A 13,633-nucleotide genomic window follows, 5' to 3' on the forward strand; every position below is an offset into this window, starting at 1 on the left:
CCCTAGGGTGCAGAGAGGCCTGCCCAGGAAGAGCCTCTCTCTGCTTTCAAGGCCAGATTGGGGGGAGGCAGGAGGACAGCACAAAGACAGCGGCCCTGCCCCTCCCCACCTCCAACCTGGCCACCCAGACAGGGACCCCAGCACACCAACAGCAAGCAGAGGGGGCTCGGCTCTGGCTGAGCAGACTTCCAGCCCAGCCACCACCACAGGCCTGCACACCCTCAAGGACACGGGCCGTAGGCACAGCTGCTCAGACTGTGCACTCAGGGACACTGAGGCGCATGATCGTACCTGCCTTACAAGTTCAACATTTCAGCTTTCCAACTTGGACCCGGCAGAATGGCTACCGCAAAGAAGGGTGGCGAGAAGAAAAAGGGCCGTTCCACCATCAACGAGGTAGTGACCCGAGAATACACCATCAACATTCACAAGTGCACCCATGGAGTGGGCTTCAAGAAGCGTGCCCCTCGGGCACTCAAAGAGATTCGGAAATTTGCCATGAAGGAGATGGGAACTCCAGATGTGTGCATGGATACCAGGCTCAACAAAGCTGTCTGGGCCAAAGGAAGAAGGAATGTCCCATACCAAACCCGTGTGTGGCTGTCCAGAAAACGTAATGAGGATGAAGAGTCAACAAACAAGCTCTATACTTTGGTTACCTATGTACCTGTTACCACTTTCAAAAATCTACAGACAGTCAATGTGGATGAGAACTAATCGCTGATGGTCAAATATATCAAATAAAGTTATAAAATTGAAAACAAAAAAAAAAACAAGTACAACATTTCAGCAAGACAGAACTTGATTACTTTTCTATCTTAAACACAGATGTCAATTAAAAATGTAAAACATTAAGTTCAAGCCTCCTTTCATATGAACAACACTGCCTCTGCTATCATTAACAAACCACTTTCAAACCCCCAACGTTTTGGAAACGTAATTTGAAAGTCCCATTTCACAGCAAGCATAAATGGAGCATCTACATGTTGTTAGGGTCAGCAGCCTGCTGTCGCTCAAGGCCACACTCACTGGACACCGCATGCTGGGGTCATCAGGGGCCACGCAGCCTCACCGCCTGAGAGGACTAACCATTCTGTTTTGCCAAGAAAGATGTCAGCTTCAACGACTTTTATACTGGAGAAACAATTTACAAACTCAAATTGTTTTAAAGCCTCTATTTTCATGCAGTTTTATTTCTGTAAAGTGTTATTTAATCTCTAAGGAAGTCTTTACAGTAGGTATGACCGTGACCACTGTCCTGGGTAGGAGACTGAGGCTTGGAGAGTGGAAGGGAGGGGCCAGGGCCACAGAGCCAGCACCAGCCAGACCAGCACACACAGGCTGTCCGGGACCCTGTGTCACTGCGGCCACATCTAGCCCCATCTCAGGGCAGGACCAGCCTAGAATCCATCCAAGCTGGGCCCCTAAGTCATGCCCGACGGGAGAAAAGAGCACAGCACCGCGTACTGAAGAAGCGACTGAAGATCTCATCTAAACTGCTCACATTCCACCTCAAGTCATCAAAGTGAAATACAAGAATGACACAAATACCAATTAAAAATATTAGAGAACCCGGAAAATTCTTCTTCTTTCTTTACTTGAGACACGGTCTCACCCTGTGGTCCAGGCTGGAGTGCAGTGGTGCGATCATAGCTCACTGCAGCCTCAACCTCCTGGGCTCAAGTGATCCTTCCTCCCCGCTCAGCCTCTCCAAGTAGCTGGGACCACAGGCACATGCCACCATGCCTGGCTAATTTTTGTATTTTTTGTAGAGACCGGGGGGGGGTCTTGTCATGTTACTCAGGCTGGTCCCGCACTCCTGAGCTCAAGTGATCTACCCACCCCATCCTCCCAAAGTGCTGGGATTACAGGCGGGAGCCACTGCAACTGGCCAGCTATTCTCTTTTTCAAACCCTGCATTTTAATGCCAGATAAAACAATGGCAAACAGGCATTCAAGACCAGCCTGGCCAACAGTGAAACCCTATCTCTACTAAAAATACAGAAATTAGCTGGTCATGGTGGCAAGCACCTGTAATCCCAGCTACTCAGGAGGCTGAGGCAGGAGAATCTCTTGAATCTGGGAGGTGAAGTTGCAGTGAGCCGAGATGGCACCACTACACTCCAGGCCCTGGGCAACAGACCTAGACTCCGTCTCAAAAAAAAAAAAAAAAAAAACAAAACCAAAAAGAACAATGGAGAACAAGCCTCAGCGTGGTCCTCAGGAGGTCCTCCCATGCCCATGTGGGTCACGGCACCAATGGCCACACTGCACCCAATCTCTGCTCAGGAGGGCCTCTCTGTAGCAACACTGCAGTCTCCCTGGTGGCCAAAACAGACCTCATGCTAAGGGCCTTCGTCTTATTCAATCTAATTACCACAAACAAACAAAGACAAAATTCAATACTGAGTTTTATAGTTCACAAAAGTGACAAATGGCATGAAACACCTTAGATTATTACTGTGGCATGGTCACAAATGCCAACATTTCCTACGTCATCAAACCTAAGTAGTAGTACATCTATTCTTCTCAATCCACTACAGTGCCAGACATTTAGGCCAATTCCAGGTCCTATCAGCAGAGTTGCTGACAGCTTGTTCCCCTGGAATCAGAGAAGCATGTATTCTGAATCCATCCATAATTTTTTTTTTTCCTTTTTTTCCCCCCCTAGAGACAGAGTCTTGCTCTGTCGCCCAGGCTGGAGTGCAGTGCTGTGATCTTGGCTCAATGAAACCTCCACCTCCCAATTCAAGCAATGCTCCTGCCTCAGCCACCCAACTAGCTGGGATTACAGGCATTCGCCACCACGTCCGGCTAATATCTACATTTTTAACAGAGATGGGGTTTCACCATATTGGCCAGGCTGGTCTCGAACTCTTGGCCTCAAGTGATTCACCCACCTTCACATCTCAAAGAGCTGGGATTACAGGCGTGAGCCACCGTGCCTGGCCACTAATTGTTTATTAATAATTTTATTTTTCACACTAGTAAGCAGCATTTTGGCCAGGTGTGGTGTCTCATACCTGTAATCCCAGCACTTTGGGAGGCTAAGGCAGGAGGACTGCTTGAGGGCAGGGGTTCAAGACAGGCCTGGACAACATAACGAGACTCTGTCTCTACAAAAAAAAAAAAAAAAAAAAATTTTTTAAGAAAAGAAAGAAAATGCAGCATTTTGCTTTTCCTTGTCATCCATTAAGGTCAGCAGTATCCTTTTCACGAGGAAGCACAGCTCAGACCCTGGGGTGTGGGGTGCTCCCTCATCGCTGCCCCCTTTTCCCGTGTACTTGGCCCCTCCATGGCACCCCTTTGATCACAGCCGGGCTCAGTCCACCTCCAGATCTTCAAAAACATCTCACTGGACCCACAAACATGCCCACTACCCAGGCTAGCTTCCTTCTAACTGCGAACCATCCCGCAGATTAAGAGAAGACAATTCTAGACCTATTTTCAGGGATATCTCAGATGATTCCCTTTCCTTCAAACCTCACCTCCATTTCCAAGGAAAGAATTCAGTCATATGAAAGAAAGCAGTCAGGTGTATCTTAAAGTGGCCTGACTCTAGGTGACAGAGATTAAGGACGGATACACCGAACTGCGAAGCTCTGGAAACAAGCCGCAGGAAAGGTTCTTTCATGTTTGCTAGGAGTAACAACACAAAACAGATCATGTATTTTTGGGGTGTTCACTTTAAAACCCTGACTCACACCTGGCCAAAATATGAAAATTTAAATTAGCCAAGTTTTCTCTTCAACTGCTGTCAACCCACATATCAGAGAAAATAACCTGCCAGTCACCACGCGTCTCCCGAAGACGGGAGGACTCTGCCCTCCAGCACCACGTGCTTGGTCAGAGCTAAGGCCAAAGTCTTTATGGAGACTGCTGCCCCTCCTCTCAAAAAACATGCCTGTCACACCCAGGAGGAGGCAAGGAGTCAGGGCTGGCGAGCCAGGCTCCCACTCCGTACCTGCCTACCACACACACTGGCCTCCAGCTCCGAGGAAAAGCTAGAATAGCATCTAGAGGGCTCCGCAGCAACACTGTGCCCAGAAGCACAGGACAACCTGGTGAGCCCACCAGGATCTAACAAGAGCAGAACAGCTCCCAGGACACAGAATCCTCATGCAAACCGTTCGTTAACACGACATGTGCAGAGCACACAACACACAGCACGGGGGGATCTCGGTCATCTCCAGCCCATCCTAGGATGAAGAAAATTAAAGGAAGACGAGAGGAAATAAACTTTTACAGGCTATTAACAACCTATTTAGTTTTTCAGCAGATTTCTTCTCACTGTGACACCAAGGATCCCATTCATTAATCCAAAAAAGCTCACCTGTTACCACTCGGAAAACACTAAGTGAAATCCAGAACAAAATTCAAAACATTTCGACAAAACTCTATCAAGTCCAAGAACACCAGCCTGGACACTCACGCATTATTTTGATACTTATTTTTCCAAGCCAATGACAATAACATAAACTGATAGAGAATGCAGTGAATATTTACCGATTCCATAGCTGAAAGTCAGTGCTGATGAGGACTGTCTTTTAAATCCAATGGAGGTGTGTCCCAGAGCAGGGCTGAGTATATTCTGAAACAAGAGAGTGAAATTAGCTCATGTCAATAATAATTTCAGCCTCAGTTCTTTCATAGCTCTCGTCTCCCTCCATTTGGTCCACATGGTTTATTCCATCTCCCTTCCTCTCCCATAACCCACTGCTCAGCTCTTAGTCACTGTGCCAAGGCCAAAACTTATCGTCATTCATCAAATACTTTCACATCAAACTGCAGCAATTGCAACAACTTAAAGGTAAATCCAAAGTCCAATACAAAAACAGAGCAAATGACACTGATACAATCTTGTGAAATCACCATAAAACCAGATTTTAGAGGCTCTGGAGCTTTTTATACATAAGAAACCAAATAAACCAAGTGGGTAGTCTTGCCATATAAACAAAACATTACCAATAAGGTAAGTTTTTTAAAAGGCTTTTTCTTTTTTGAGAGAGAGTTTCGCTCTTGTCCTCCAGGCTGGAGTGCAGTGCTGCAATCTCAGCTCACTGAAGCCTCCACCTCCCCTCCAGGGTTCAAGCGATTCTCCTGCCTCAGTCTCCCGAGTAGCTGGGATTATAGGCACCCACCACCACGCCCGGCTGGTCTTGAACTCCTGACCTCAGGTGATCCGCCCACCTCGGCCTCCCAAAGGGTTGGGATTACAGGCATGAGCCACCGTGCCCTACCTTAAAAGGCTAATTTTAAGTTTAAGAAGCATATTAAGTTGTAAACTACACAAAAGGTGCAAAACAAGATAAGGTGGTTTTCATTTCCACTGAGTATTTTAAGAGGAAAGATTATACTGCAGTACCATTTTTTAGAAAGCTGAATAAGGCCGTGGATGGTGGCTCACGCCTGTAATCCCAGCACTTCAGGAGGCTAAGGTGGGTGGATCACTTGAGGTCATGAGTTCAAGACCAGCCTGGCCAACAGGGCAAAACCCCTCTCTACTGAAAATACAAAAACTAGCCAGGTGTGGTGGCGTGTGCCTGGAACCCCAACTACTTGGGAGGCTGGGGCAGGTGAATCACTTGAATCCGGGAGGCGAAGGTTGCAGTGAGCCAAGATTGTGCCACTGCACTCTAGCCTGTGTGACAGAGCAAGACTTGTCTTTAAAAAAAAAAAAAAAAAAAAAAAAAGCAGCTGAATAAAACTATATAATCTCCCTGAAGAGCTCTGGGGGCTCCAAGAATAAAACAAACCAGTCTAAATGGGGGAAGAAAAAAAAAATCCACACCCATGTTACTTCAGTAACATCCAAACATCAGGCTGTCCTCCAACTCCACACACTTCCGTGTGCAGAACCAGGGAGGGAAGCACAGACAGGATTGAAGGCAGCTCCCAGGACAGGGCTTGCTGGTGCAGGTTCCCCAGCTCTGCACTTAGCATCCAAGAGAATCGTGTGTTTCCTGAGCAACACTCATGACGTGTGTTTTGCAAAGATGGAGTGAGGTTTTTCCGTCCTTACTCTCCTGGACAGGATTGTTCAAAGCTACCATTAACCTCAAGGACCATTAAAAATAAACGTGTGCTGGGTGTGCGGACTCATGCCTGTAATCCCAGCACTTCAGGAGGCTGAGGCAGGCGGACTGCTTGAGCCCAGAAGTTGGAGACCAGTCTAGGCAACACAGTGAGTCCCCATCTCTACAAAAAATCCAAAAAATTAGCCGGGCATGGTGGCGTGTTCCTGTGACCAGAGCTACTCACACCACTGCACTCCAGCCTCAATCAATCCATCAATAAAAATAAATGTGAATAAGCAGCCTGGTTTCAGTGAAAAGCAGCAAGTGTGCCACAAAGCTTTCCATAAAACAGCTCAGAGAGGGGAAGAGTATCAGCAGCAGGAAGCCAGCAAGGAACCCCAGCATCGACCCCCCGAGTCCTGAGGGTGCTCAAAGCGCTGTGAGTCAAACAATTCGCACGCTCAGTGCCACTGGCATCTGGGTTCAGCGCGCAACGGGATTGAGCAGCATTGGTCTCCTAGGTGCCAGAAGGGCCACCCAGCAAATCCTGGCAACCAAAAATGTCTCCAGATGATATCGGCAAAAGGGGAAAACACGCCAGTGAGAACTGCTGCTTTAATCCAACTGCTGTTTCACATATATGAAAAAATTGGGCCCAAATCAGGTAAAGTAAAACAAAACTAAGTTTTCTGTTGTCTTAGGGTCCTGCAGGGTATTAAAAGCAAGTTGGGAAGAGGGATTCTGGTCTAAAGGTCTTTTATTTCTGACTAAGAGAAAATCTCAGTAACTGATCCCATTATTTCTGGAAGACAACACCAATCCAGAGCCTCTAAAATATTTGGAATAAACATCACAGTTTTTTTTTTTTTTTTTGAGACGGTGTCTCGCTCTATCGCCCGGGCTGTAGTGCAGTGGCCGGATCTCAGCTCACTGCAAGCTCCGCCTCCCGGGTTCCCGCCATTCTCCTGCCTCAGCCTCCCGAGTAGCTGGGACTACAGGCGGCCACCACCTCGCCCAGCTAGTTTCTTTGTATTTTTTTTAGTAGAGACGGGGTTTCACCGTGTTAGCCAGGATGGTCTCGATCTCCTGACCTCGTGATCCACCCGTCTCGGCCTCCCAAAGTGCTGGGATTACAGGCTTGAGCCACCGCGCCCGGCCACAGATTTTTTTTTTTAAGAGACAGGGACTCACTATGTTGCCCAGGCTGGGATGGAGTGGTGCAAACACAGCTCACTGCAGCCTCGACCTCCTGGGCCCAAGGGGTCCTCCCACCTCAGCCTCCCGAGTAAAGAAAGGTTCTAAGGTATGAAAAAAACTTCATTTAGAATACATGTTCACATCAAAACCACCACCACAACTATAAACAAGCTATGATGTCAAACAGACAAGCACCAGGCGACACTTCTTACTGTCAGCTCATGTCTACAGCAACTCAGAAACCAACAGGTCTGTAGAGGCTGAGTGCAGACAGAGCCCATGGAGATAGGAAGAGTCAGTGTGTGATGATGGGACCAGGGAGTCAGGGAAGTCATGGACCATCACCCGTCCACATCCGGAGGTGGGGGTGAGGGTCAGCACACAGGCACAACCAAAACCATAATCCAGGTAAAACAACAGGGAGATGCTTCTACCTACAGAAATGGCAACAGGACAAGATGACAATCCCAGATGCTGAGGACGTCTGCGACACGCATTCTGTGTTAGAAAAACCAGGAGATATTTTTAATACTAATGGCAGTTCTCTCCGAATGGTGGAGCAATGCAAGGTTTTAAATTTCTCTTACTACTCTAGACTCCTTACTCTCACCAACTCCTTTAATGGGCTAGCTGCCACATTAGGGATAGGGAAAGAAAATTATTTAATACAATCAATGCGTAAAAAGTTACAGTTACATAAGAAGAAAGAGTTCCAGGGCAAACCTATAATCCCAGAACTTTAAGAGGCCGAGGTGGGAGGATCACGTCAGCGCAGAAGCCCAAGGCTGCAGTGAGTTAGGATGGCACCACTGCACTCCACCTGGGCAAGGGACTGAGACCCTGCCTAAGAATAAATATCCAAACCATTGTCAAGTAATAACATGATATTCGCACGGACCCAATCGCACCCCAGTTCTTCCAACGTCATCAGCTCTCCCCTTGCTTTGCTGTATGACAGCTGCTTTATGCAGGCTCTCAACAAACAGTCAGGGCCACAGGCACCGTCCGAAACAGAATGACAGCCTCCCTGGGAAGGAAGCTGGGCAGACCTGATGCTTATTTTTAGAAAGGAACGGAAGTTCAAGATTGCTAACTTTTTTTACAGAATCTCTCTTTTCTCTCCTAAGAGAATCACAAGTTTTAGGAGACTGTGACCTACACAACTCTATGAATGTTTAATTCACTCCCACCTTAATCACTTTTTCTGTTTTTCTTTCTTCCTATCAGGGCACATCAATTATCACTTTTTTCAATCAGGAGATCTACAATTGCTAACCATAGTCTTCAGTCCGCTAAGATGAGCAATTCTTTTTATCCACACTGACTAACTCCAACTGACAGCAAAGAAAAACCATGAGGCCTGTGGCTGCCCCACACCGCCTGCTCCTTCAGACAACCAAGGGCCAATTTGGTTTCACAGCTGTGAGCTCAGGCCCCTCAGCTCCCTCCCAACACCCGCAGAGCCCAGGAGTCCATGTTAGCAAAGACTGGTCCCTACACTGGCCTTGGTCTCAAAACGCTGTTAGCCAGAGCATTTTTTCAATCATGACCGTATGCAAACGATGATTTTCACTCGCGTTAGGCTGAGTGGGAGGGTCCACAGGGGAGCCACTGACGATGGGCGTCTGCCCCCGACACTGGCTGACTAACTAGCACCATTAGCCTGGGCTCCAAATGGCAGTCACACCAGCCTGTCTCAGGGTCAGGTCTGTCTTTTCCCTACTTCCCATACAACGGCAGCTGTACATTCCTTTCACGAAACCCAGTGAGTACAGGAGCACACGGATGGGTTTTAAGAGAGTAGTGCAGAGCTGCGGCTTTCCTGATATATACCTTTTCGGTAACTTCAAATACATGCACAGAGAAAGTATGAGATGTGTGGTCAGAGTGAACCCGAAAAGGACAAGATGGTGCCTGCTGCTTTCAGGCAGAAACACCTAACGTGCAGCAGCAGGCACTCAGCACCTGACCTAACTCGACTCAGCCATGTGAGCCCACCATTACTACAGGTCAGAAATGGTCCCATAACCCCCACTCAGTTGTTCATAGCTGTTTTATTCATAAGCACCAGAAACTGGAATCAGCCCAGATGTGCTTTGATGGTGTAAGAAAACATTTTAAGGTCCATTTTCCAGGCGTGATCAGTCTGTGCACTGGCGGCCAGCCTGCAGAGGGAACAAACCGCACGGCTCACACACTGGGAAGGCCACAATAATGAACAAAATGCAAAGGAGGGTCAACCCACAAATAGGAAGAAAGTTTCAGCACTGGGAAATAAAAACTTACGCAGGTAAGGGGACAGGGCACAACCTTATAAGGGGGATAACGAAACTCAGGCGACCTCCGGGAAGACTGCAACCCCGTAGTACCCAACCAAAGAGGAACTGGGGGAGTGACTTGCATGCTGGGAGATAAGCTACCTGCTGTGACTGCTGCGGGTGTGCCTGCCTACCAGGCACCCGACCTTGCAAGACTGCCATTAAAAATCTTGTTTCCTGGCTGGGCACAGTGGCTCATGCCTGTAATCCCAGCATTCTGGGAGGCTGAGGCAGGCAGATCACCTAAGGTTGGGAGTTCGAGACCAGCCTGACCAACATGGGGAAACCCCGTCTCTACTAAAAGTACAAAATTAGCCGGGCGTGGTGGTGCGTGCCTGTAATCCCAGCTACTAGGGAGGCTGAGGCAGGAGAATCGTTTGAACCCAGGAGGTGGAGGTTGTGGTGAGCCGAGATTACGCCATTGCACTCCAGTCTAGGTGACAAGAGCAAAACTCTGTCTTAAAAAAAAAAAGAAAGAAAGAAAAAGAAGAAAGTCTTACTGCCGCTGTTCTGTGTGTCTCCAAGTCCATTCTTTGGGTTTGGACGGGTGAATGTGTGTCTCTCACAATGGGTAGACAGATACTAAGCCGCCGTCCACCCACACCACGCAGACCCCTCAGCAGCAAACAGAGCAAACATTACACTGAGCAAAAGGCCAGTCGAAAAGGTCACAATTCTATGATTCCATGTATACAACATTCTTATGACCAATTCTTTCAGTGGTTCCCAGGGGTTAGGGACCAGGGTGGGGAGATGGGATGGAAGGGGCAAATATGGCTAGAAAAGGGCAAAGGGCAGATCCTTGCGGTTGTGGAACTATTCAGTACAGCAACATGGCGGGGATGGGAGCCCTCAGTGGCAAACCTGCAGAGAACTCCAATCAATCAATCAGTCTCTCTCTCTCACACGTACAAGTAAACCTCAGGCAACCTGAGTTAAGACTGGTCAGCGATACCGTGTCCACATCCCGGCTGTGACGTTCTATTAAGGGCACAGTTCTCCAGTGTGTTACCACTGGAAGAGAGGAGGAGACGGCCAAAGTGTACAGGGGGCTCGCAAGGATTTCTTACAACTCTAAGTGAAGACACAAATTATTTTTTAAAAAGCTCAAATTAAAAAAAAAAAAAAGTCCAAAAAAGAAAGTCCAATATTGATAATTTCATATGGCTTTATCTACTATCAACTCACTCTATCCCCACAAAGTAGGCATCATTATTATCTCCCCTTTGCAGATGAGAAAACTGAGGCCCCAGGGGTGTGAGAAATTTAGTCAAGCTCACATTGACTAAATGTGGGGCCAAGACTTGAAACCAGGCTGGCTCCAGAGCCCACACTCTTCACCACAGTCAGTCTTGAAACTGGAAATGTAAAAACCATGAATATGCACCTGCTATTATTATGGCTTAAAAATCTCCGTACAATGTAACTCTAGAGGACTTAAACGGAACACTAAAGACCTATGATCCAGCCTCATCTCATTTTAGTTCTCAGTCAAAAAAAGACACAACCAATTGGATTCCACTCCCACAATGGTGCCAGGAGCCCCCAATGCCAAGGCCAGCTGGTGCGGACAGGCCACCTATCGCTCTGATCAGGCGAGTCTCCTAACCCTGGCCTCCTTCCAGTGAACACACCCGGCCCCTTCGTTTTTTTGGGCTGAGGGCAGAGAAGGTGCAGTTATTTGTTTCCTGTTTTTGGTGTTTCTTAAGGGTGGGGTGCAACTTGTTTGTTTTCTCTGATTTAAAGTGAAAGAGAAGGCTCGAGGGAATAAAGGCAACTAAGCAAACTTCAGAACTGAGGTGAGCATGGGGAGGAGCTAGAAGGAAAACCAGGTTTCCTTCTTCAATGCAAATGTTTCTTTTCACTACAGGGAAAAATGAAACAGGAAACAAAATTAATGTTCCTAAACAATTCTCTTTATACCATTTAGCAGAAGAAGGTGCAAAATGGATGAATGCAGAATGAGAACGAGAAGAAGTAATTTCACACAACCGTTCTTCCCTTTCCACAATGCCTGACCTGATAGGAATCAAACTCCTTTGCTAAAGAACAAAAGCCAACTATGGAAGGCAAGAGAACCTTCAGTCCTCAGAGAAGGCATCCAACTCCTGCCAGAACCTTCCCTTCCTCACCAGATCCAGGGGAATGGCAAAAACAGTTTGTGTTTGAAAGTAAACAGACACACAGCTATAATGAAAAAAAAAAAGGAAGCTGTAGATCAGAAACTGGGAAATATCTGAATATTAGGAGGACAAAGGCATGAAATCAAACTAGAGAAAGTGACGCAAAAGCCAACAGGGAGAAGAGTCCCAATAACACACCAGGAGAAGCTGCAGGAAGGACAGACAATGCAGGACTGTGCCATACCTGCCTCCCTCCCACAGGAGGCTCCACAAGACTCCAAGCAGCACCTGCCTCCCCACGGCAGAAGGCCCAGCTCCACAGGACCCCAAGCAGCACCTGCCTCCCCACGCTCCACAGGACCCACAAGCTCCCTGAGCAACAAATGCCAACTCCCTGCTTGGCTTCACTAAAACAAGCCTTGAAAGGGAACGAGAAGCTCTGATGGTCACTTAAACATCACACACACACACAAATCTGAAATCCTGACCAACAAAGACATAAGAACAACCTTTTAGAAAGTGTAAATCAGGCACACAGATGACCAATTTACTTCTAGCTCTTAGTAAACCCACAGAATTCCAATCAGCACCACATTCTCATGGCAAAACTCAAAAGAAACCATGAATATATTGTGATCTACTTGTCTCTGGAGCTCACTGCTGGCCTCACCATTTTATGATCAGCGTCATGGACACTGGGAAACAGAGAAGATGGAGAAATCCGGGAAGCGGCCGTTTCATTCAGTGTGAAGCTCCTACTCAACAATCACTCAGTTGTGTGTGACCTCTCCCAACACTCACTGTCTGTTTCTACAAAATGAATAATCCAAGTGGCGGCGGACGTCAGGACACCTGTTACCAGCCTGTCTTTTGCTAAGCAGGAACCTCAGAATCAGATACAACTCCATGAAGAACCATCTCTTGGTACGCAACCAGGTCTTCAGTCAGTCAGTCAATCAACTCAGCAGAGGTGCATGATACAAGATCAATATACAAAAGTCAGCTGTATCATCATCATACACAAGCAATGTACAATCTGAAAAAGATGAAGGAAACATTTCCATTTAAAACAGCATCAAAAAGAATATTTAGCAACAAATTTAACCAAAGAAGTGTAAAACTTGCACCCTGTAACCACAAAACACTGTTGAAAGAAACTGAAGACCTACATAAGTGGGGGGAAAATCCCACATTCATGGATCAAAAGACATAGTATCTTTACAACAGCAACACTCCCAAGGTGGCCTAAGGATTCGGTGCAGGGACTATCAGATTTCCAACTCCGTTTTCAAAATTGACCCAAATCTCTATATGGAACTGTAAACCTCTTACATACTACAACTTACAGAACCATACAAGTTTTTCTTAAAACTTTTTTGAGAGTAGAAAAGACATAATTGAAATGTCTAGGGTCCGGGGTGGTGGCTCACGCCTGTAATCACAGCACTTTAGGAGGCCAATGCGGGAGGATCACTTGAGGTCAGGAGTTTGAGACCAGCCTGGCCAACGTGGCGAAACCCCATCTCTACAATAAATACAAAAAAATTAGCTGGGTGTGGTGGCGCATGCCTGTAATCCCAGCTACTTGGGAGGCTGAGGCAGAAGAACTGCTTGAACCCAGGAGGCAGAGGTTACAGTGAGCTGAGATCGTGCCACTGCATTCCAGCCTGGGAGACAGAGCGTGCCTCAAAAAAAAGAGTCTAGTAATCATATGATGCCAGGTTTTTCTAAAATGATTATTTTTACTTTGAGGTATTAAGGGGGCGAAATAAAACAAGGGTACTGATTTGACATCTTTTTAAAACCTCTTTAGTTTGAAAGGTCTAAAAATTCTTCAATATCGGCCAGGTGCAGCGGCTCATGCCTCTAATCCCAGCACTTTGGGAGGCCAAAGTAGATGTATCACCTGAGGTCAGGAGTCTGAGACCAGCCTGGCCAACATGGTGAAATCCCATTTCTAATAAAAATACAAAAATTA

General features: G+C 47.0%; 2 protein-coding genes across 5 annotated transcripts in view; one reads left to right on the forward strand and one right to left on the reverse strand.

Moving 5' to 3' along the window:
* LOC117088237 (ankyrin repeat domain-containing protein 11-like) overlaps positions 1 to 13,633 on the reverse strand; it is a 188,318-nt gene that overhangs the window by 106,308 nt on the left and 68,377 nt on the right. For all 4 annotated transcript variants that reach the window (XM_033219383.1, XM_033219382.1, XM_033219381.1 and 1 more), the window contains exon 2: positions 4,507 to 4,591. Coding sequence is in view for 2 of the 4 variants with exons in the window: in XM_033219381.1 (XP_033075272.1) it covers positions 4,525 to 4,591 (67 nt within the window). In the remaining 2 variants the exon portion in view is untranslated. The remainder of the gene's footprint in view (positions 1 to 4,506; positions 4,592 to 13,633) is intronic.
* Positions 339 to 773, forward strand: LOC117088239 (60S ribosomal protein L31-like). Its single transcript, XM_033219385.1, has one exon. It carries the CDS (start codon positions 340 to 342, stop codon positions 715 to 717), a length of 378 nt encoding a protein of 125 aa, XP_033075276.1. The 5' UTR covers position 339; the 3' UTR covers positions 718 to 773.

The sequence above is a fragment of the Trachypithecus francoisi genome, unplaced genomic scaffold (assembly GCF_009764315.1).
Source record: "Trachypithecus francoisi isolate TF-2019V2 unplaced genomic scaffold, Tfra_2.0 Lachesis_group10, whole genome shotgun sequence".
NCBI classification, from domain to species: domain Eukaryota; kingdom Metazoa; phylum Chordata; class Mammalia; order Primates; family Cercopithecidae; genus Trachypithecus; species Trachypithecus francoisi.

What these genes read in the sequence shown, in the direction of transcription:
- LOC117088239 (XM_033219385.1), top strand. Translation starts at nt 340, where the DNA reads ATGGCTACCGCAAAGAAGGGTGGCGAGAAGAAAAAGGGCCGTTCCACC.